This window comes from Coenobita brevimanus, chromosome 24 (assembly GCF_032717465.1).
Source record: "Coenobita brevimanus isolate Jiangsu-jjx chromosome 24, ASM3271746v2, whole genome shotgun sequence".
Lineage (NCBI taxonomy): Eukaryota > Metazoa > Arthropoda > Malacostraca > Decapoda > Coenobitidae > Coenobita > Coenobita brevimanus.
Window position 1 is genome coordinate 38,252,322 of NC_136977.1, and position 21,519 is coordinate 38,273,840.

At 47.3% G+C, this 21,519-nt stretch overlaps 1 protein-coding gene across 1 annotated transcript; it reads right to left on the minus strand.

Moving 5' to 3' along the window:
• Positions 1–13,355: 13,355 nt before the first annotated feature.
• On the minus strand, positions 13,356–16,886 carry LOC145393351 (uncharacterized). The gene is made up of 3 exons (XM_080267451.1): positions 16,785–16,886; positions 15,029–16,588; positions 13,356–14,873 (listed from the first exon to the last, which is right to left on the minus strand). Exons 1-3 carry the CDS (start codon positions 16,884–16,886, stop codon positions 13,356–13,358), a joined length of 3,180 nt encoding a protein of 1,059 aa, XP_080123577.1.
• Between the last annotated feature and the right edge of the window lie 4,633 nt (positions 16,887–21,519).

Here is a 21,519-nt window from a genome sequence, read left to right on the forward strand (position 1 = left end):
AAGGTAGTCTCCAGAAAAAGGAAGGACGAAAGAGGGAATTACAGTCGATTACTCTAGAAGGAGTAGGGACCTTCCTTAAATTAAAACAAAACCTCTATATCAAATGCATGCTTAGTGAAATGGCTCCGTGAAATGGGCCAGACAATCACTCACTCCTACTTCAAGCCCCGGGAATCCTGACTCCACCTTAGAGGCCTATCCATAACCATATGTGTTGGCAATTAATAATTCTCTTAATATTTATTGTTTTTCCGTCTGTCTGTCAGCTGTCAGTTTATAATCGAAATTTTCCCCCTCCTCCTCCCTCCCCCCACCCTTTCCTTATCCCCCTGCCTCCTCCCCCCTCCCTTACCTCATCCCCTTGCTGCTGGGTTGTCTCTAAGCATGAGAAAATAGCCTGGGAGTTAACAAGCAGACATCTGTGTGCTTCCATCGATGAAAGAGTTAAAAAGGTAATGAGTGGTGAAAATGATAATAATTACTACTACTGCTGCTACTACTACTACTACTACTATTACTACGACTAGTATCTCACTGCCTCTGGACCCATCCCACCTGATGTCGTGAATACAAGGGGAGTGAATCGACCGTGGTCCACATGTTGGATCCTTTCTTGATAATTTCTATTTTTTTCTTGTTCATTCCTCTTGTGTGCAGCTTCGAGAGACAGTTCACGATGACATGCTGCCATGGGATCGAATATCCTGATGTCGAAGAACGCCCTCTGCCCACGTGTCCAGAAACCTCGAGCACTGACATCCACTCTTGCATCATTTGATGTGTTTGCTGTCCTGTGGGTGAAGCGCTCGCCGTCCAGGGGTAGCAGACCTGGCTCAATCGTGACATCATGCCATATTTCCTGCAGCATTTTGGCAGTGAGGTCGCGTACTTCATCGTGTCGGATGCAAACAAAGCCTCCCTTCTTGCATACCATTGGATGGTTTGCATCAAAGGCAGTGCCACAGGCACAGTGTTGAGGTAGGTTCTCTATTGGCCACCCATATCTCAAGGCTATGGCGTCAGTAAATTCTTGTTTGTTGAAGTGGAAGCCTTTTGCCTTGAGAGGCAGGGTAGTGAGCCAGTTCGATGCCCCAACCTTCTGTGCAATTTCAACTCTACTGTACTGGTCTGGTGTTAGATGTTCGATTATGTGCTGCAGCTGGTTTTTTGTCTTGCTTCACGCTCCTTGCTTATCTGTGTCTTTATGTCTTTTTGCCTTTGTTGGTCGATATCACTCGTCTCAACCTGGGCGCAGATCTTCTGTGACAAGGATTCGGTAGCCTGAGTGAATTTCTGTGTTCATAGCTTGCCACGGCTACTGGATTTATAATGCCAAGGCCTCCCATCCTGGGTGGTAGTGCTAGAAGGTCCCTCTCCTCTGGTGTGGGGATGTGGCCATTGGTTAGAGCTGGGAGGAATTAATCCCTGATTGCATCCTCCAGTGGTTGTAGCAGCAACTCGATGTCTGGTATGGTCCTCATCACGAAGGTCCACTTGTGCTTTACACCATAGGTAAATGCACTGTATGCTGCAAGGGGTTCTGTTTTTACGTGGCTGGATAGTGTATGAATTTCTTCTACCCATGTCTTTACCTTATCACTCACATATTTGTCTTTGAATTCCTTAGTTCCAATCACAGCCCCTAGATGCCTCTGACCTTCCTTGGTCACTATCACGTTTGTGCCTCTAAATGCTTCTTGTGCATCTTGACAGTAAGCTGGTTTCACGATGAAGATGGACTTGCATTAGGGTAGTAGCCTATTTCAGGGCCATGAGATGTTACAAGGTCCCACCATTTCTTCACATCCTCAGCCTTGCCAGCACCCGTGAGATCATCTGCATAGGCTACCTGTTTTACATTGGTGGCCTCGTATTTGATCTGTTGTTGCAGCACTGTCATCGCCAGGGCGTACATAGCCATTGCAACGGGGTCTCCCTGGGTAGTTCCTTCTGTGGACTGGATTACACCGACATCGTGAGCCGCTGTCTTACCCACAATGTAGAGGTCTGCTGGTTCTTTGTAGGTGTTTTCCACATATTGGGCAAATGCTGGGCATTTAACCTTGATATTGTGCAGCATTGCCTCCCGGTTGATGGAATTAAATGCATTTGAGGCATCAACTAATAATACTGCCTCACAGTCCTCTTCCCCACATATTTTCCTCATGGAGTGAACTGCTGCCTCACCTCCTGCCTGCTGGCCTGCACACACCTGGAAGTTGCCAACTGCCTGCTTCACATCATCTTTCACCACCTCCATGATGCATTTTCCTATAATCCGTCATAAGACTTCACCCATCCCGATGGGCCTGCATCCAGGATTCTTATCAAGGGGGATTAGTCTGCAAGCCGTCAGTGCTTCGATGTTACTGCACTGACTTGAAGCCAGCTTCCTCGCCAGTGAGGCAATGGTGTTACATAGGTCTGTTGCTGCCTCCCCAAACTTGATGTTACTGAGGATTACTCGCCAAGATTTTGCATCCAGGCCTGATGGTCCTGCCCCTCCCTGTGTGTGCATTGCCTTCCGCCACACCATATCTCCAGTTATCCTGTCATATATGATGGGATTGGGAGGAGTGTAGTTGCCGTCAAGCTTTGACTGGGCACTTGCTTGTCGTGCAGTCGGGTGTTTTTCTTTTAGTTGTTGCATTGTTTCATCTGTCAGGTCAAGTACTCCGTTTGGTGATTCAGCTAACAGGGATCTTGTTGCCATCGAGACCCCCTGTCTCATCTTGCTGCCAAAACATCGTTGGTATTCTGATTTCTTCTGCCTCGGTTATTTATTCTCATCTGCAAGGCCCTTGCTTCCTCAAGTAGGTTGTCGATTTCACCTCTTTTCCATGTTTCAACCCGCCTTTGGATGGCTTTAATATTTTCTGCAATTTTAGCTCTTGGGCGGGTCTTGTTGAGGAAGAGATGTGGTATTAGTGCAAGGATCTTAAGAGAGAATGAGGCAATGGGTGTGTTATTGTTGTAGTTGGCTATCAGGCGAGTGATTTCCTTGATCAAGTCAGTTGTAGCATTGCATTTGGGAGATTCAAAAAGGTTACTTGAGGACCATCCAACTATTTCATTATATGTGGTGTTCACCCAGGTTACTGCATTTTCTCGGGATTTGCCCATCCAGTATGAGGGACGACCTTCTCGCACAGACCTTTGAGGCTGTTCTGCTTCCTCGTTGTTTGTGTCACTACCGTTCTGGGGACGTATAATACTTGGATGCTTCCCTCTTTCATGCACTCCTCTATGGTGGTCTTCATCCTGAGTTTCATTTCTATTATAAACCTCATGATGTTCCTCACCCCCAACTTCACTACTATTCACTTCCCCATGGTGATTTAAACCCCCCAGCGCTTTCATATCTCTCGCATCTTGGCGTCCATCCCTATCCTTCGCTTCACCACGGGGTCTTTCACCACCACGCATGTCCGTGTGATCGTGCATATTGTCAGTGACCGCCCCATTAATTTCCATGTCACCAATCTGTCGCCTGCCATGTTGGAAGCGGTCAAGTGCCGCTTCTGGTGGGCTGTGATTCCCTAACACATTCATACAGAAGGGTCCCATCCTACAGTATGTACACGGCGACCTGTTTGTTGCACATGAGCACCTGATACACCTATGCTGCCTACTGGAGCACTGACAACAATACTGTGGCGTGGCCATGGTGTTAAAGTTTTTATACTGTGGTACAGTATTAATAATAATAACTATGGCTACTTTTTGTACTATTTTTAAATGAAAATTAAATATAATGTTACTAGAACTACTGTTTTGTTATACGAATTTTAAATTAAGATTTGATATAAGTGAAGAATGTGCTTGTTTTACTTCTATTTTTGAGATAATATGATTAAGTTATGAAGCAGTTTGCTCGTTTTTCTCTAGTTTTGCATATCAGTTAATATTTAATTGTTCTGTCTTATACTAATAATCGACTGAACTGATTATGATATGTATCTACTACTACTCCTACTACTACTAGTACTATACTACTACTACTATTAATTATTATTAATTACTACTACTACTACTACTGCTACTATATTTTTATTATTACTCCTCCTCCTCCTCCTCCTCCACACGGGAAATCCGACAGACATACTGAGTGACGAAATGTCCAACCAATAAATTAAAGGAAAACAAGAATGATAGATAGATGACAAGATATTAGCTTTGATAGATCGATAAATAGACACAGGTGGATAGATAGATACATAGGAATTATATATGGGGAGAGAGATGGACAGATAGCAAGATAGGCACAGACAGAGAGACAGGTAGAGAGATAAAGAAAAAAGACAGACACAGACAGACAGATAGAGAGATAAAGAGAGACAGCTGATAAGAAGACATACTACCAGACAGTTAATTAGATAAGCGAAATCCTGGTGATAAGTCAGAGGGTAGATACGGCCGATATATAAAGAGAGGATGTTCCGTCGATAGATAGAGAGATGGAGAAGGAAAATGGGTGATAATTGGAAGCGAGTGATAAGTCGATAACCAGAGAGATTTAAAAAAAATAAAACTTGAGGTAAATAAAAAAGAAGTGTTTTGGACAAGTAGATGAGAGAGAGAGAGAGAAAGAAAAGAAGCGAGACTTTACTTCCATCTCTCTCTCTCTCTCTCTCTCTCTCTCTTCCTAAGCACAATCATTCTCTCTTCTACATCCTATTCTCCCTTCTTTCCCCACATCCCTTCGTTCCCTCTCACACCACCCCGATCCCCCGACACATACCCTCCCTCTCTTCACCTCCCCCATCACTCCCAGTCTCCCCCGAATTTCCCCCATCCCCTCCACCCCATCCCCCTTGCCCCTCTCTGTCTCTTCCACAGTGTAGAGACTACACTGTGGTCTCTTCTATCTCTCACCCCCTCCACATCTCCCCACTCCCTTCCCCTCCTCTGTCTCACCGCTCTCTCTCTTCTGTCTCCATCCCTCACCCCTCCCCTCCTCTGTCTCTCCCTTCTCCCTCCCTCTCCCCCTCCTTTCCCTCCCTCACCTCCATCTATCACGCCAGAAAATCAATTATCCTGGACTATTTTCATAAGCCGTTTGCTGATTAATTGGAATATAGCAGTAGTAGCTGGCTGGATATCTGGGGTTCATGCCAGTACTCACTCTTGCCTCCCTCTTCCACGCCTCGCACCATCATCACCACCACCACCATCACTATTAGTAACATTAACATTATTTGTCACCACCACCTTCATCACCACGATCGTCACCACTGCCACCATCGCCATCGTCACTATCACTATTGCTATTACTATCACAATAATCACTCTAACTACCTCATTCACTATTTGCACCACCTGCACCAACGTCTCTGTCACCATCACCACCAGTATCACCATTTACTATCACCATTATTATCACCATCGCCCTTCCTAATCCTTGCACCATCACCATAACCACCATCACCTCCAACATCTTCACCCTTGCACCATCATCACCATCACCATCAATATTGCCATCACTCCTTCCATGCACTGTATCACCACCACCATTGTCATCCCCATCACCTTCACCATCAGTGTCATCATCACCATCAACACCACTACCACAGCCAACATCACCACCATCAACACCACTACCACAGCCAACATCACCACCATCAACACCACTACCACAGCCAACATCACCACCATCAACACCACTACCACAGCCAACATCACCACCATCAACACCACTACCACAGCCAACATCACCACCATCAACACCACTACCACAGCCAACATCACCACCATCAACACCACTACCACAGCCAACATCACCACCATCAACACCACTACCACAGCCAACATCACCACCATCAACACCACTACCACAGCCAACATCACCACCATCAACACCACTACCACAGCCAACATCACCACCAGCATCACTCAGTAATACTCATTTTTTACATTTTTTCTTCTTTTTTTCGGCAAGTTTTTTCTTTTTCTTTATGAATGTCCCACTCTCCTAGCATTCCTCCTCTCTCTCTCTCTCTCTCTCTCTCTCTCTCTCTCTCTCTCTCATTTTTATAGATAGATTGTTAGGACACTGGTAACGAAGGCAAATAATACCGGTATGTTGATAGATAGATAAATAGATAGACAGATAGATAGATTGTTAGGACATTCGTAACAAAGGCAAGTAACAAAACATTTAAAGAGAGAAAAGCAAAACTCCAGCAATAAAAACAGAAAAATCAAGCACCCAGACGAGTATAATCTCAGCTTTTAACCCCGCCTCATTAGGTCTTCAGTAGATGCAGATTATACAAGGTTGTCCATTAGTGACACTGTTGTTGAATCGCGCATTTGCTTACGTCCACGCGTTGCAATTGTTTTATGATGAATGTTGAAAATGACACAGGGTTTGACACAAGACGCAACACAGATATTTATCATGTAAGGCGTTGGTTTGGAGGTCTTTGTGTGTGTGTGTGTGTGTGTGTGTGTGTGTGTGTGTGTGATCAGGAAATTTTTGCTGTGTTCTTTATTGATACAAAATCCCTTGCAGTATTATTTGTTGCATATGTGGGAGCGCAGTCATCTCTAGCTTAAAACTCAGACATGAATCTTTTGCAGTGTTATGTACCCTTCTATATCCCTTGCATTATTCATTCGTTGCAGTTAAAAAAGTGCAATCACCTTCATCCTTCCCGCGTGTGTCATCAAAGACGTATGTTCTGATGTTTTCGTGCCAGGTAACGCGACGTCCGTGATTAAATGAGTTTACCTTTTACCTGCCACTCCTGGAAGACATTGTGGAAGTCAGGGAGTTTAATAAGGATCTCAAGTAACTCTTTAAGTATTATATTTACAATATTTACGATAACATCATTTTTTTTTTTAATTGAAAGAAATCCTAGCAATCCCCAGGAGCCAGAGAGAGAGTGGGGGGGAGGTGGAGATGGGTGCTAGGACAGTTATGTTGATCAGGTGGAGGACTGATCATAGCAAGTGGAAGGGGAGGAGGTGTGGAAGCAGAGGAGGAAGCAAGTGGATGGGGAGGAGGTGTGAAAATAGGGGAGGAAGCAAGTGGAGGGGGGAGGTGTGGAAGTAGGGGAGGGGGCTTAGGATGGGGCAGTATAAAATCCTACACAGTTTAAAAGAAATGGGAAGTAGGAGGAGTTGGGGAATGGGTTTGGGGTTTGGGTAGGGAATGATATAAAACTCGGCAGTGCAAAATAGGAATGTGGCCTGGGATAGATGAGGTTGGGGGTTGAGGGAAGGGAAGTATAAAGAGCTGGAAGGAACAGAGACAGGATAAAACCCACACAAAACAGTCAGTTGGGTGAGATTAGGAGGGGTTGGGGGATTGTAAGATAAGCGATATAAAAAAAACGAACTTTCTTAATAGCGGTGGCCCTTTGATGTGTGTGTGTGTGTGTGTGTGTGTGTGTGTGTGTGTGTGTGTGTGTGTTCCTGCCCTGAGCCTCTGTGTACCTAAGATTATCATATTATACTCTCTAGTCATTACGACGTCCGCAAATTACCACAATTGTTATGTAAATAGCACACGAGAATATAACATTATAACACCTGAGACTCGAATTAGTTTTTTTGATCCTCAGGTATCGAAACCCCAAAGTATCGTAAGAAATATATGAAGGGTATTATCTTGCTATTTAGTATCGTTATCTTGTAGCGTGGGATATATGTAAGGGCATTATCGTCTTAGTTATTATCGTTATTTCTTAGTGAGGTGTGTTCTTAGGCAAACTTTCTTTTTATTTGGTCAAGGATGCTACTGGGATTCGGGGAGATTGATTGTGGGGAGGGGTAGGGAGGGGGGTGTGGTAGGGTGTGGGGTGAGAGTGAGGGTGGGAGGAGGGTTGGATTGGATGAGGAAGAGGAAGAAGGAGAGCATGAAGGAGAGAAGATAAGGGATAAACACACACACACACACACAACCATGAATACGCCAAATTGAACTTGCACCTCATCCCCCAAACACCACTTAACCCTTTGACAGCCAGGCGCTAAACACAACCAGTCTGGAGCAGCCTGAACCAACTACGTAAGTGTGTGCAAGGCTGACACGAGGTTAATGGAGATAGTTTTTGTGCCTTTGCCTCTGGATGAACGCCTGGTGGTTCAGTGGGCCGAGGCATTCTGGATGTAGCAAAGAGGTTATACTCCGAGGGGTTGCTCAGGGATAAGCGACTGGTCACTCCTACGTTTAATATGTGCTAACCTAGCCTCAGTCCCTTACGCCCCTGATAGTGTTTAAAAGACTGGAAGACCTAGGCAGAGGGAAAGACAGACTGACACAAATAGAGCCAGAGTGGACCAGCTGTGTATATAAAGGACCACTTGCTTATATGGTCAGTCTGCAGTGTTTTTATCCCTAGAGTAGCTAGTATTTCGGTCCGCTGAATGAAATCATTCTGGCGGCAACACGAATTAAATAAATAAATGAATAAATAAAAGGGATATGAGGAGTTGAGAGAGAGAGAGAGAGAGAGAGAGAGAGAGAGAGAGAGAGAGAGGCTAATTTTTCCTGAGTTTGAGCTTCCGACGTTCTAATTACCCGACGAAAAATGGTGGATGGAAATAAGAAGGCCGAAGCAAGCGATTTTCTTCTGTATATTTTAGCCCGAAAAAAGCTAATGAAGACTTAATTGTTTGCATACACAGGGGCAGAGATGTGTGTGTGTGTGTGTGTGTGTGTGTGTGTGTGTGTGTGTGTGTGTGTGTGACAGACAGACAGACAGAAGGAGACAGAGAACTGTATGTAGATGGGTAGGTAGGTAGGTAAAGAGAGAATATGTATGTATGCATGTGTGTATGTATGTATGTATGTATGTAAATATGAGCTTGCATGCCTGTGTTAGTGTGTCGACAGGAAGGGCAAACAAAATAATCACCTGACGGAACAGGTTAATTTGTTGCGGAAACCAGCTACAGCGGTGACTAGCAAGAAAATTACCAGCTTTTGTCTGTTGCACTTTTCTTCTGTTTTTCCTAACATCTAAATCCTGGCTCTCTCTGTCTTGTTAACCCGTTCAGTACAAGGACGCCATTTCTGTATCACCATCCTCCGTCACCATCATCACCACCAGACATCAGCATCACTTCCACCACCACCTACCGTCATGATCACCGGCATCACCACCTCTTTCACCACTGTCACCAGCAACATCATTACCCCCACCAGCCCCCAAAGCCATCACCACCACCTCCATCACAAATAAAATCATCACCATAACAACCACCACCACCTAGCAACAAAAAAACCATCACCATCACCACCACCACCACCACCACCATCACCATCACCACCATCACTACCCTCACTACTACTGTAACATTACCAACAGCAGCACCACACTTGACTAACCCTAATGTATGACAAGGAGAATCAGCTCGATATAGCCATGAATGTCATTATATTTCACAAGACTAACCCTAATGTACGACAGGAAAACCACAGTGATGCACCGTAAATGGCTTTGTATCTTGTGATTTACCAAGAGAAGTGTGGGGAGGGAAGAGGGAGAGAGGCTTAGGAGAGCAGATAAGATGGTCTGGATAATTCCTTCAAGTTCCATTAATTTCTGATGCTCGAAGGGAAGAGTTTGGGCCCAAGGAGGGAAAGAATATTTTAAGAATACTAATTTCGAAATGATTTCCTTCTCAGGCATCTACAGGGAAGAGAAATAGTGAAGAATATCACCAAAACTCTTCCTTAAATTAGTACAATGTCATCTTTTCCTATTTATATTTTTCCAGCGACAGAGTTTATACCCCAGGATGTTCAGAGGTACCAATTACACGCTGCTGATTACGTGATAACTGGATTGGCCTGTTAACTGAAGGGAGGCTAACTGATAATTAACTCCGAGGTAATTGAGCTCTGGGTTCACATTTCTTTGCAGGATAAACGAGTCGCCATAACAGCTTACCCCTTCAGTCCGATGCCCTCGTTTTCATTATCTTGCTACCTTCAGACGATTTTATCCAGCTAAGGGGAGACATTTTTAGCTTAACCGTCAAAGAAATAAATAAATAGATAAACAAAACACGTCGCCAAACGGAAGGGATTGAACTCTCATTACAGATCGACTTGTTTTTCCTCTCTCTCTCTCTCTCTCTCTCTCTCTCTCAATATTCACTCTGATTTGACTGAGATTTTGGCAACTGTATGAGTGAGGACAAATATATATACAAACAATCTTAGACACAACTGAAGCTTAGGAAGGTTTATAAGTATGGCACTTGGTTTTGCAAGCATACGGAAAATTTCAAACTTAGATTCCGCAATACATAGTTTAAATTATACACAATTACTGTACAAGAATCCTTTATACGTTATCAAACTCTGTTTTTATTGTTAACACTCTTCGTAAAATTATATAACTGTAGTTTTAACACCTTTAGCCTGAGTAGTTCTGTATCTTGTTCTTGCACTCCAGTTAGCCACATAAACATTGTAACATTTCCCTGCTTTACTATCCTTGCCCTTTACCTGTACAGTAGTTAATGAGTTGTAACCTACCCTGTCACTGCCATCATCAAGAGGGCAAATAGGGTTGTAGATGTTTATTTTTCTCTGTAGTCCTTTGTAACTAAGAGTGTGTTTGGCTGGAAGGACAAGAGAAAGAGAGTACAAGACCGTCCCATGTCGCTTATTCTTCCTACAAAACCAGATCTTAAGTTACAAGAGGAAATTTTTCAGGTCTTACAGGTACTTGACCACAAACCACCTTTCTAGCAATTCTCTGTCATTACTAAGATGAATTTAGAAGAAGAGGGAGGAAATGAGAGTCCAGGATCTTCCCATGTCTGTTTCCTCTTCCTGCGACACCAGATCTTACTTACGAGGGTGAAATTAGCGTAAGTTAGTTTGCAGATCCCAGGGCAGGTCTGGCTATGAGGGTGAAATTAGCGTGTTAGTTTGCGGATCCCAGGGCAGGTCTGGCTATGGGAGTTATGAGGTGGACTGGCACGGTGAGGGGCGGGTTATTAGTTGTGGCAATAAGAGGTGTGACTTGCAGGAGTTATAATTATTGGGACTACTCTCTCTCTCTCTCTCTCTCCTTCGACAGACTTCTTTCCCGTCCCTATTCTCCGCTCCTCTATCTGTCCTACTGCCTCCTTCACCTCTCTCCTTCCTTCCTCTTCTCTGTCTCTTGCTCCCCCTTCTCTCCTCCCACTCACTTCCTCCCTATTCAGTCACTTTCCCATCATCTCTTTTCGCCTCCTTGTTCCCCATTACTCCTTCCTCTTCAATCTCCTCCCCCCCTTTTCCTCCCCCTCCCCCTTTTCTCCCTCCTCCCTTCCTCTCTCCTTCTCCCTCCTCCCTCCCCGGCCACCTTCTTTCCACTTTCTTTCTCACCCTTACTCTCCTGTCTTCCCTCACTCTCTCCACCACCATTTCCCCCTCTCTAGCTCCCCCTCCTCACCCTATATTTCCCCTTCTTCCCTTCACAGTTCCCTCATCCTCCTCTCATCTCCTCCTTTAAATAATTAGCCTAAATTATAACCATGCCCGTCACCTCCATCAGCATTACCGTCAATATCTGCTCCATTTTTTTGCCATCTGTTTGGAGATTGGCAGGATAATAAATAATCAGACAATTACACATGAACCGATAATGCCCGCTGTAAATTGGGGTGATGGGATGCTGAAGAGGGCACGTCTAATGATGCGATGTTGAAGAAATTAATAGATGAACTCGGCATTATTCTCTGTATATTTTAACCCACAAATGTGTTCGCTGTTATTGGCTTTCTCTCGAAGCTATCTTGAATCTGGCTGTTAAATTTCTTGGGAGTGAGTGCTTCTGGTAAAACCTCTTTCCAGTTCAGACAGCCTTGTGATGCGACTTTGTGGAGTGATAGTGAGATGGGGACATATAAGAGAGTCCCTTTATATTGAGGTTAAATCTTGCAAAGTCTGTTTTCATGTCAGACAGACTTCAAAGGAGACTTAGTAGAATGACAGCAAGACGGGGGTGCAGAATGAGTGAGTGCCTTTGAACAGAAACTAACAAATTCCTCTTTCTAAATATCTTCCTACCTGAGATGTGCTGGCGATGAGGCTTGGTGAGGTGGGACTGCAGCAGGAGAGTGCCATTGAAGAGAGACAAAAAATATGGCCTTGGTTGGTGGGTTGGAAGGGCAAGAGACAGCTAGAGAAAAGCCGTGTTGAGAGAGAGAGAGAGAGAGAGAGAATGTAGGAATCTGTTTCATCTATCCGATTGAAGTAACTGTGGCCTGTGAGTAAAACAAGAGTTGAAAACAAAATTGAAACTGTAATGTTTTAAAGCATAAGACAGAATAATTGCAGAGGCAGAGTCGGTTGTATGATAACAGTAATTTATAAAGTGTAGTGAAATGTAATGCGGTAAATAATACACATTGCAGAGCAGAAATGAAATAAAAAGCTGCTACACCTGCTCTCACCGTTGGAATGTGTGTGTGTGTGTGTGTGTGTGTGTGTGTGTGTGTGTGTGTGTGTGAGAGAGAGAGAGAGAGAGAGAGAGAGAGAGAGAGAGAGAGAGAGGAAGAAGCTGTATGATCTCTGCCGTTAAACATTGTAAGTGAAATAGTCTGACATTTGCCAGAAGAATATGCCAAATAATATACCAGCCTGTCGCTACTAACACTAGCCTGATTGATGAAAATATGTGGCAAAACAACCTGTAAGCCAGAATTAGGTTCAGCTTAAATGAAAACGTTTACATCTACAAAATATGGAAAAAAAGAGAAAGCATTACATAGATGGGGATCAGCTCAGTCACGAACCACTCCTCCGAACCACCGAATCAGCGAAGCGAGACCCCGAATCACATGTGCCAGGACAGCTTTATAGTGGTACAGATAATGAGTTGATTATAGGTGTGAATAGGCTCGTGGCTGTACTAGGAACGTGACTGGGCCTGACGTGAGGGCTACGGGGCTATCTAGATCAAGGGGGCTACTCTGGAGGGTGTAAGAAAGTGAGAGAAATGAGAACAGGGAAGAGGAGAGTAGAAACTTGTGAGGTGAAGGGATTAGGGGTGGGGGTTGGAGAGGTGTGAGAGGAGAGTGTACGGTGGGGATGTGAGAGGGGTGATGTGGGGTTATGAGGGCAGGAAATGTGAAGGGTAAGGTGGGGTGATGATGTGAGAGATGAGGAGAGCGTGGGGTGAATGTGTGGCAGGGTAAGGGAGGGATGGGGTTACGAATGCATGAGAGTAAAGAGTAGTTTGAAGATGTGAAAGGTGCGGGGGGGGAATGTGATGGGGAGGATGTGATGGGAAGGGGGAGATGGATGGTTGGTTGGTTTAGATTCGCCTCCTAAAAAGGGAGGACACGGGCAAAACAAAAGCCCGTCAGTGAAATTCTGTTAATAAAACAAGGATTATATACTAGCGTGGGGGTGGGTACATGGCCACAACCCCCAAAAGAGCAGACGTGGGTGTCCTTGCAATAAGCTCTGCTGCCAGTTGAAAGTCGTCAGCCCCAACATGAAGCTGCGTCCCAATATTACACCGAAGTCGAGATGTTGCAGGACAGTCCAGAACATAATGGAGCAGGGGCTGCTCACTGACCTCAAAGCAGTGAGGGCATGGCTCTGGGTTGCTGTTAGTCACCTGGCTGTAGCACGGGAACCCCAGGCGTAAGCGGCGAAGTGGAACCAGTAGGTGGTTAGGTGTGCCATGGGGAACAGACACAGGTGAGTACTCTGTAGCTCTGGCATACCACGTAGCAGAACGGGAGCCCTCCCACACCTGAAACTGATGATCCTCCTGCGAAAGTCGGCAGACGGCATCAGCCACGTGTCGCAAGAGAAGGGATAGACTAGGACGCAGCTGAAATGTGGTAACAGGTAACGTGCCAGCATGGCGAGCAGCAGCATCAGCACGCTCATTGCCTGCAATACCGACATGCCCAGGAAGCCAGTGAAGGTGAACCTCACCCCCCCAACCTGTGATGGAAGTTGCAACAGCTATGATGGACGTAAGGAGATATTTATTGTCAGAGTAGCAGTGCTTTTGGAGGCCGCGTATAGAGGAAAGCGAGTCCGTATGGATAATAATACGCCGATGGAGGTGTTGATCAGCATGGCGAAGGGCGCAGAGAATGGCAACGAGCTCAGTCTGGTAGGCTGAAACACCGGAGGTGACACGCCAGGACTCAACCACCTCATCACAAACAAAAGCAGCACCCGCAGACCCGTCATCACCAACAGACCCGTCAGTATAGTAGACTGCAGTATCTGGAGTGAAGAAAGCTGCCACACGACTGAGAGCATCCTGGCGAAGAACAGCAGGAAAAGAGGACCTGGGAACTGCTATATTAGGCTCGACATATTTGATCACAGGTGGGAGCCAAGGAGGAGCAGGGGCATATGCAGGATTGGGCAAGTCAGGACCACCACCAATGGCATCAGCGGCGTCAAGCTTGCGAACTATGTCCGCAGCAAGCAGAATCCAATCACGTCCAGGGTGCGGATTTGGGGGCCGAGAAAGGGTACGCTGGAGGAGTACAGACACCGGAAGGTGGGGCCGATGCCGACAGAGCTGAGCAACGACAGCTGTTGTTCGTGCCCAAATGCGGTGCTGCAGAGAGGGAAAACTGCTCTCAGCCCGAAGGTTGACCAAGCGTGTCCAAGGAGGTGCACCGAGCAATATACGCAGAGCAGTGTTCTGCAGGACTTCCAAAGAGAGACGGAGTGACTCAGACACTCCGATAAGACATAGAGCCCCGTAATCCACAATGGAACGGATAGCTTGTGAATAAAAAGTCCGTAGGACGCTGTACGAGGCACCCAGGTTGCGGTGAGAAAGGGCTTTTAGGGCAGTAATGCGGGTAGCTGCTCGCTCCCGTATATAGCGGATATGAGTGGCAAATGTCAGACGGCTGTCGAACCATACACCCAGGTACTGGTGACAGCGAACAACATCAAGGCTATTACCCCCAAGAAGAAGGGGACGGTCAGGGTGGCGGAGACCAAAAGGCAGACATTTAGTTTTTGGAAATTGATTTTAAGGCCAAGCTCACAGCATTTGGCATGTAGACGGGAAAGCGCAGTTGGTGCCTGAGTGTAGCAGTCCCGTCTAGAGAAAACCAGTGCCAAGTCATCTGCATAGCAGAACAGAGTAACCCCTTGGCCATAGTCGACTGTAAGCAGGTCCTCAACTAAGACATTAAATAAAAGAGGACTCAGCACACTGCCCTGGGGTGTGCCATTGACATGCGAGTAGGAAGGGGATACTCTGCCCTGAAATCGAACACAAGCAGCACGGCCGTGGAAGAAGTCCCTCACCCAGGAGAGGAGGCGACCACCCAAGCCCTTCGCTGCGAGCGCCACAAGTACTGCGTCTGGGTTGGCAAGTTCGAATGCCTTCTCAAGATCGAGGAAGACAGCCATGCCACGACCACTCCTCAGCTCACCAAGAAAGGAGGCTAGGCAATGTTGAGCGCTCCTGCCAGGGAGGTAAGCAAATAGCCGGGGATGGAGCGGCCCCAACCTCCAGACAAGTCGAGAGAGGACAAGCCTCTCAGCGGTCTTGGCAATGCAACTGAGGAGGGAGATCGGCCTCATGGTAGTCGGGTCTCGTGGTTTGGGGATGGGGTGAATAATGGCTGTCTTCCACAATCCAGGGAGACGCTTTTCAAGCCATGAGCGATTGAACAGGTCCAGGACACGCGCCTTCCCTCCCTGGCTTGTGCGAGCCAGGAGGGAGTATACAAGGCCATCAGGTCCCGGAGCCGTATCCTTTCTGCTGCACAACACTCGCTCTAGCTCTTCCACAGTAAAGGGGTGGTCTGCAGCATCAGGACGAGAGCAAGCAGCATTAACAGCGTCCCTGCGGGGTCCTGCAAGGCGAGCTTGTAGGTCACTGACAGACTGTGGGAGGTTCGTTGTGGCAGTACGAGCAGCGAAATGGGCAGCAAGGCGATCTGCCTCACCTGCAGGGTCAGGATGTGATGGTGGCCTAGCTGGTCGGGGAGAAGAGACCGACTTGATTCTCGCCCACATCTCCCCAAGTGTGGAACGTGAATCAAGCGACCTACACCACCTCATCCAAGCCTCGTCCCGGATGCGGCGCTTTTCCTGCGAAACATGTCGTACCACTGCAGCCAGATATCTCCTAGTTGGAGAGGAAGGTCGCCGACGGTAGGCCTTACGAGCGGAGTTTAGCCGATGGTTCAGCTCCTGAACCCGCTCGTCATAAAACCAGTAGTCCTTAAGAAAGACCGTGGGGCGCTTGGTGAGGGGAATACAGGCAGCAGCAGCATGACGTAAGGCACGGGCAACCTGCTCCGCGTGGTCCTCTAGGGAATGCGGGGGAACAGCCTTGTCCAAGGCGATGTCAACTGTCTGTGCATACTCAGGCCAATGTGCACGTCGTAAGTCCCAGCGAGGCGGAGGTGGTGGTGGGGGTGGAAGAGGAGCCGCAGGCAATTCCATCACCACAGCGAAATGATCACTGGTGAGGATTGGGTGCAAGGACCACGTAGACACATCGGCAAGAGGTGCAGAGACTAGGGAGAGGTCAAGCCTCCCACCACGGACATGGGTAGACTTGGACAAGTCATTGAGTAAGGAGACCCCCGCAGTTTCCTCGAGGGCAATGGCAACATGTCGCCCAGCCTCATTCGCCGGGTGGGGTGAGTATAGGACAGGATGGTGGGCATTGAAGTCCCCCCAATGAGGGTGGACTCAGCTGCAGCCTGATGGAGGAGCTCGCCAATGTCTAGAGTCCCAGCATGGCTCTTATAAATGTTATAGACGGTTAAGGAGGTCGTGGCGAGCTGCAAGATGACTCCTTGAACCTCAACACCCTCACCGCAGTGAATAGGAGGGCTACATTCTTTGCAAGGGATGTGATCCCGAACCAGGATGGCACACCCCTGCGCATTACCAGGGACCCTAGGGAGGAAGAAGCCATTGTATCCTCGGAGCCGAAAAGGGGAGCCGTGGGGTAGGAGTGTCTCTTGCAGAAGGAAGACATGAATATTCTCCCGGAAAGCCACCTCCTGGAGGTGAGGGAGCTTACTCCAAGCTCCTATGCAGTTCCACTGCAGGACTCGGAGGCAATCAGCGTTGTCTGGGACCGTGGAGGGTAAGCAGTCTCTCGCAGAAGTCCGAGAGTTTCTCCCTCTGCCTCTACTGCTGCTGAGGCTGGAACAGGCCCTGATGGATTGATGGGCAGGTTGCCGGGCAGGTGATCTGCCTCTACCACTGCTGAGGCTGGAGTCGGTGCCAGAGAGTTGGAGGCTGGGCAGCGAGGTCGGCATTCTGCCCCTACCCTTGCTGAGGTTTGTGGTGGCCCTGGTGAGGTGGTAATTGGGCTGCGAGAGCGGCATCTGGCCTTGGGCACTGCTGAGGCTGCAGCTGGTCCTGGCGAGCGGGTGGATGGGCCGCGATGTCGACGACGGCGTGTAGGGACATGAGGTGGCTGGGGTGTTGCCGACAGGTCGGGAGACGACATCTGACGTGTAGGTGGAGAGGGACGAAGCTGACGCTTTGCCTCCACCACATCCTCGACGATTTTGTCGATTGTAGCCACGAGGGGAGCAGTATCGACTTTCTTGCCAAGCATCGATTCCAGTAACTGAGCAAAGCTTAGAGCAATCTCTTTCCCAATTAATTGCAGGTCCTGTATGGTGAAGAGAATCTGGGGAGAGCTCGGAGCATGAGGTGGTACGGGGAGAGATGCATCGAACGGTGGTGGGAGTGTGGTAGGAGGTGGGTGGTGAACCTCCACTGCCACAGTCTGACGAGGGGGAGCAGACTGCAGAGGGGGAAAGGCGCTGGCATCGAGAGGAGGAGGAGAAGGCACAGCTATTATTTGACGCTGTTGGCCCCAGACAAAGGTCCCTGGAGGTGCAGGCGTGGAGCTGGTGGCTTGCTGCTGCTGAACCCAGGCTACCTGGCGTTCCCGGCCCTGCAAGACATGTGCAGCTCTGATGGGGCAGTTGGGGTGCCACGCATGGTGTGGGCCAGAGCAGTTGGGGCAGCGGGAGGTGATTGCCTCCTTGGCCTTGAATCTTGCCAGGCAGCGCTCCGTATCGTGTGGGCCGCTGCAGATCCCGCAAACGACAGGCCTGTTGCATGTGGCTCTGTGGTGTCCATACCTCTGACACCGATAGCAACGGAGAGGCTCCGGGGTATATGGGCGCAGATAGTAAGTCCCCCAGTTCCCAAGATCGAGAGAGGGTAGTAGAGGACCTCGTAAAGTGATGAGGACCTGGCGAGTCTCCTCCCTGGTACGCTGCCTCTGACAACGCGTGGCTTCTTCCACCTGTGGGTGACGCAAAAGGAGATCGACCGGCATTCTCATGGGATACCCCATGACAATAGCCTTGGTCGATCTCAGACCTGGAGTGAGCTCCACGAGCTTGATGGGGTTGGCCACGTCCTGGGCTGCTGCCTTGAGAAGGTTGTAAGAGACCTCGTCTTTCGGGACTAGGACGGAGCTCCCGTCTTTGCCGATAATGTTGGTGGTCCTCAGTTCCGGCAGGCGGTGTTCCAAAGCTGCGACTGCATCGTAGCTTGTTTCGTGCCCGTCCTGGCGAGTAACACGAAAGGCCGGGAATGATGAGCGAGGTGGAGGGGGCACCGCCACCATTACTGAAGGTCGAGCGGTAAGAGGAGGCTTGCGAGGAGCCCCAGAGCGTGGTGCCGGAGTGGCGTAGTTTCCCTGCTCTCGCCGTCTAGATCTTTTACTACTGACCAGTGAGAAACCGTCGTCATCAGTACGGGCAGGATCAGCATCAGAAGGAGCAAATGAGGCAGCAGGAAGGGCAGCATCCACGGTCATCTGCTCATGGTGGCGAGCTGATTTAGCCGGTCGAGTTGTAGAAGGGGAAGCACAGGTGGCAGGACGAGGCAATGGGCCCGAGGCAGGAGCCAAGGCAGTAGCTAGGGAGGGACAGGGATCTATGGGAGCAGAGGACTGTGAGCTGGACGTGGAGGAGCGTCTCTCCCTCTTACTCCCCTTAGCACTGGAAGGCCTAGATAAACCTGAGCGCTGGGGCTGAGGTCGTGGGATGCGTGAGGGACCCGAAGATCGGGTACTAAGAGGTGCCTCCATAGCACTGAGGCAAGCAAACTCCCCAAGAAACAGACTACACACACACTAACACACACACACACACACACAATCACTCAAAAAAAAAAAAAAAAAAAAAAAAAAAAAAAACGGCCAAGTCCCTACAGTGACGGGCAACCTATGCTCCCCGCCCTCTAAAGGGCGACGTAGGAGGCCCCGCCACTGCCCCTTTCGGGTCTTCCCTATTCTATCAGAGCCGCTCTCTGCGCTTCCTATAACCAGCCCCTAATGGGCCCCCCTCATGGAAGTGCCCTAACGGCACCCCTTCAGGGTTCGGCTTCGTACCACGCAGAGAGACACTAACGGCGGCCGAAAAAAAAAAAAAAAAGCACAAACTCACACACACACACACACACACTCTCTCAGTCACACCCAGGCAATCTGAGACAGAGTCCCAGAAAAACCTGGAAAAACGTTCAAAAATCTTCCTCAGTACCAGAGACTAAGTCCCCAAACTGGCAAAAGTGAGTAAACTGGACGAAATTCTTCAAGAGCAAATCGAACAGAGTCGAAATCTCGAGACAGAACGGCCAGACCTCCACACCCGACAACGTCTGAGCTAGGAGTGGGGAGATGGAGATATGGGAGGAGGTGCTGAAGAGGGGAAGAGGTAAATATAGAGGGAGGAAGAGGGATACTGGACAACACGTCAGATCTATAATCCTTTCAATACACGACCTCTCACCCAAGCTCGAGAAAACTGTCAGACAGTAGCAAAAAAGTACTTTAGAAGACGTCATCTTAAAGGACTAAACTGACATTACTTCTAACTCCTAAGTACGAGGAGATTGCCCAGGTTAATAAAGTCGACTAGTTGAAGCAAGAATAAAATATACAAAACATTTTAAATAGGAAATTGTATAATAGACATTACTTTTAGCTCCGTTGATAGACATGGGGTTTCTCTCTCTCTCTCTCTCTCTCCCTTGTCTAGCGGTATCATGAATAAAATATGCGTCATCGTAAGAAAGTGATGAAGGGCTAAGGTAGACACCAGTGAGTCAGCACAAGTCGGAGTTCATTTTTTTTTTTTCTTTTTTTTTTTTTTTTTTTTGCCTAATTCCGACCTTACCATTTTTTTCTTTCTTCCCTTGTTAATAATTTCCTTTTCATCTTTCGAGATCATCTTCGTCATTTCTATTTTATTCTTTATCCCTCTTTCATTCCTCTTTTTCACACGTTTTGTCATCAGTGTGTGTGTGTGTGTGTGTGTGTGTGTGTGTGTGTGTGTGTGTGTGTGTGTGTGTGTGTGTGTGTGTGTGTGTGTGTGTGTGTGTGTGTGTGTGTGTGTGACGTCTAAGCAGATCAACTTTGCAAACAGCGTCGTAGCTCCTGTGCTGAGGTAGAGATGGGGCGGGGGGGTGGGATTGTCTGAGACTTCTCTTCTCCTAATATTCATGTCTTGGAAGAAAACGAAAAAGCTCTAATCCCCCCATCTGTTTTTTTAGTGATGACTGCAGTGATTGATGATGATGATGATAATGGTTGTGACTTTGATTCTTGTCGATAATGGTTGTTTTGATGTTGTTGATGATGATGATGATGGTCGTGATAGTGATTCTTGTCGATGATGGTTATTTTGGCGATGATGATGATGAAAATAAATAATAAAGATAGCTGTGATGATAATAATGAAAACGACAGTGACGATAACATCAACAGTAAACATGATGATTATTAACGAAGATGATAACGATTGTGATAATTATTAAAAAAACGATGGCAGTGATAAAGATAACGATACTGACGATGACGATGATGATTAACGATGATAATAATAATGATAATAATACCTGTAATTCTTTTTTTTTTTTTTCACTTTCCTCTCTTACTTTCTTCTCCTTTCTTTTCATACTTTCTTCTTCTTTCCTTTCATACTTTCTTCACCTTTCCTTTTTTACTTTCTTTCCTTTCTTATTTTCTTCTTTCCTTTCTTACTTTTTTCCATCCTTTCAAGATCTTCCTCACCGACTCCCTTATCGTGCTCATTATCTCTTATCATTACCGTCTCCCAGCGTCGTTTTTCTCATTACATTTCTTTTTCTTTTTCAATTTTTTTCTCACCTTGGAAAATGACATGGAGAAGAAGAGACTGGAAAGGAAGAGAGGTCGTAGGGGAGGCGCAAGTCACCGATAGAGACAGACAGACAGACAGACAGACAGACAGACAGCTAGAGAGCAGATGGATGATGAAAGGGAGGACATGAAGATAATACATGAGAGAGAGAGAGAGAGAGAGAGAGAGAGAGAGAGAGAGAGAGAGAGAGAGAGAGAGAAGATAGATGATGAAAGGGAGGCCATGAAGATTGAGACACGAAGTGAGAAATAAAGGGAGTAAAGAAAACAGGAAGAACAAAGGGAAAGGAGGAAGAAATATAGAGGTAAAAGAAAGAGAGAATTCATAGGAGAGAATAAAAAAGTTTGGGGTTAAATATGGAAGAAAATGCATGAATAAAGAAAGAAAATG

Excerpts from the sequence above, each read along its gene's own strand:
- LOC145393351 (XM_080267451.1), bottom strand. The coding sequence starts at position 16,886 with ATGGCTTCTTCCTCCCTAGGGTCCCTGGTAATGCGCAGGGGTGTGCCA. Across the intron at positions 16,589-16,784 it reads TAGCCCTCCTATTCACTGCG|GCTGGGCGACATGTTGCCAT; the intron begins GTGAGGGTGTTG and ends CCGGCGAATGAG. Across the intron at positions 14,874-15,028 it reads GACGGGACTGCTACACTCAG|TACCTGGGTGTATGGTTCGA; the intron begins GCACCAACTGCG and ends CGCTGTCACCAG.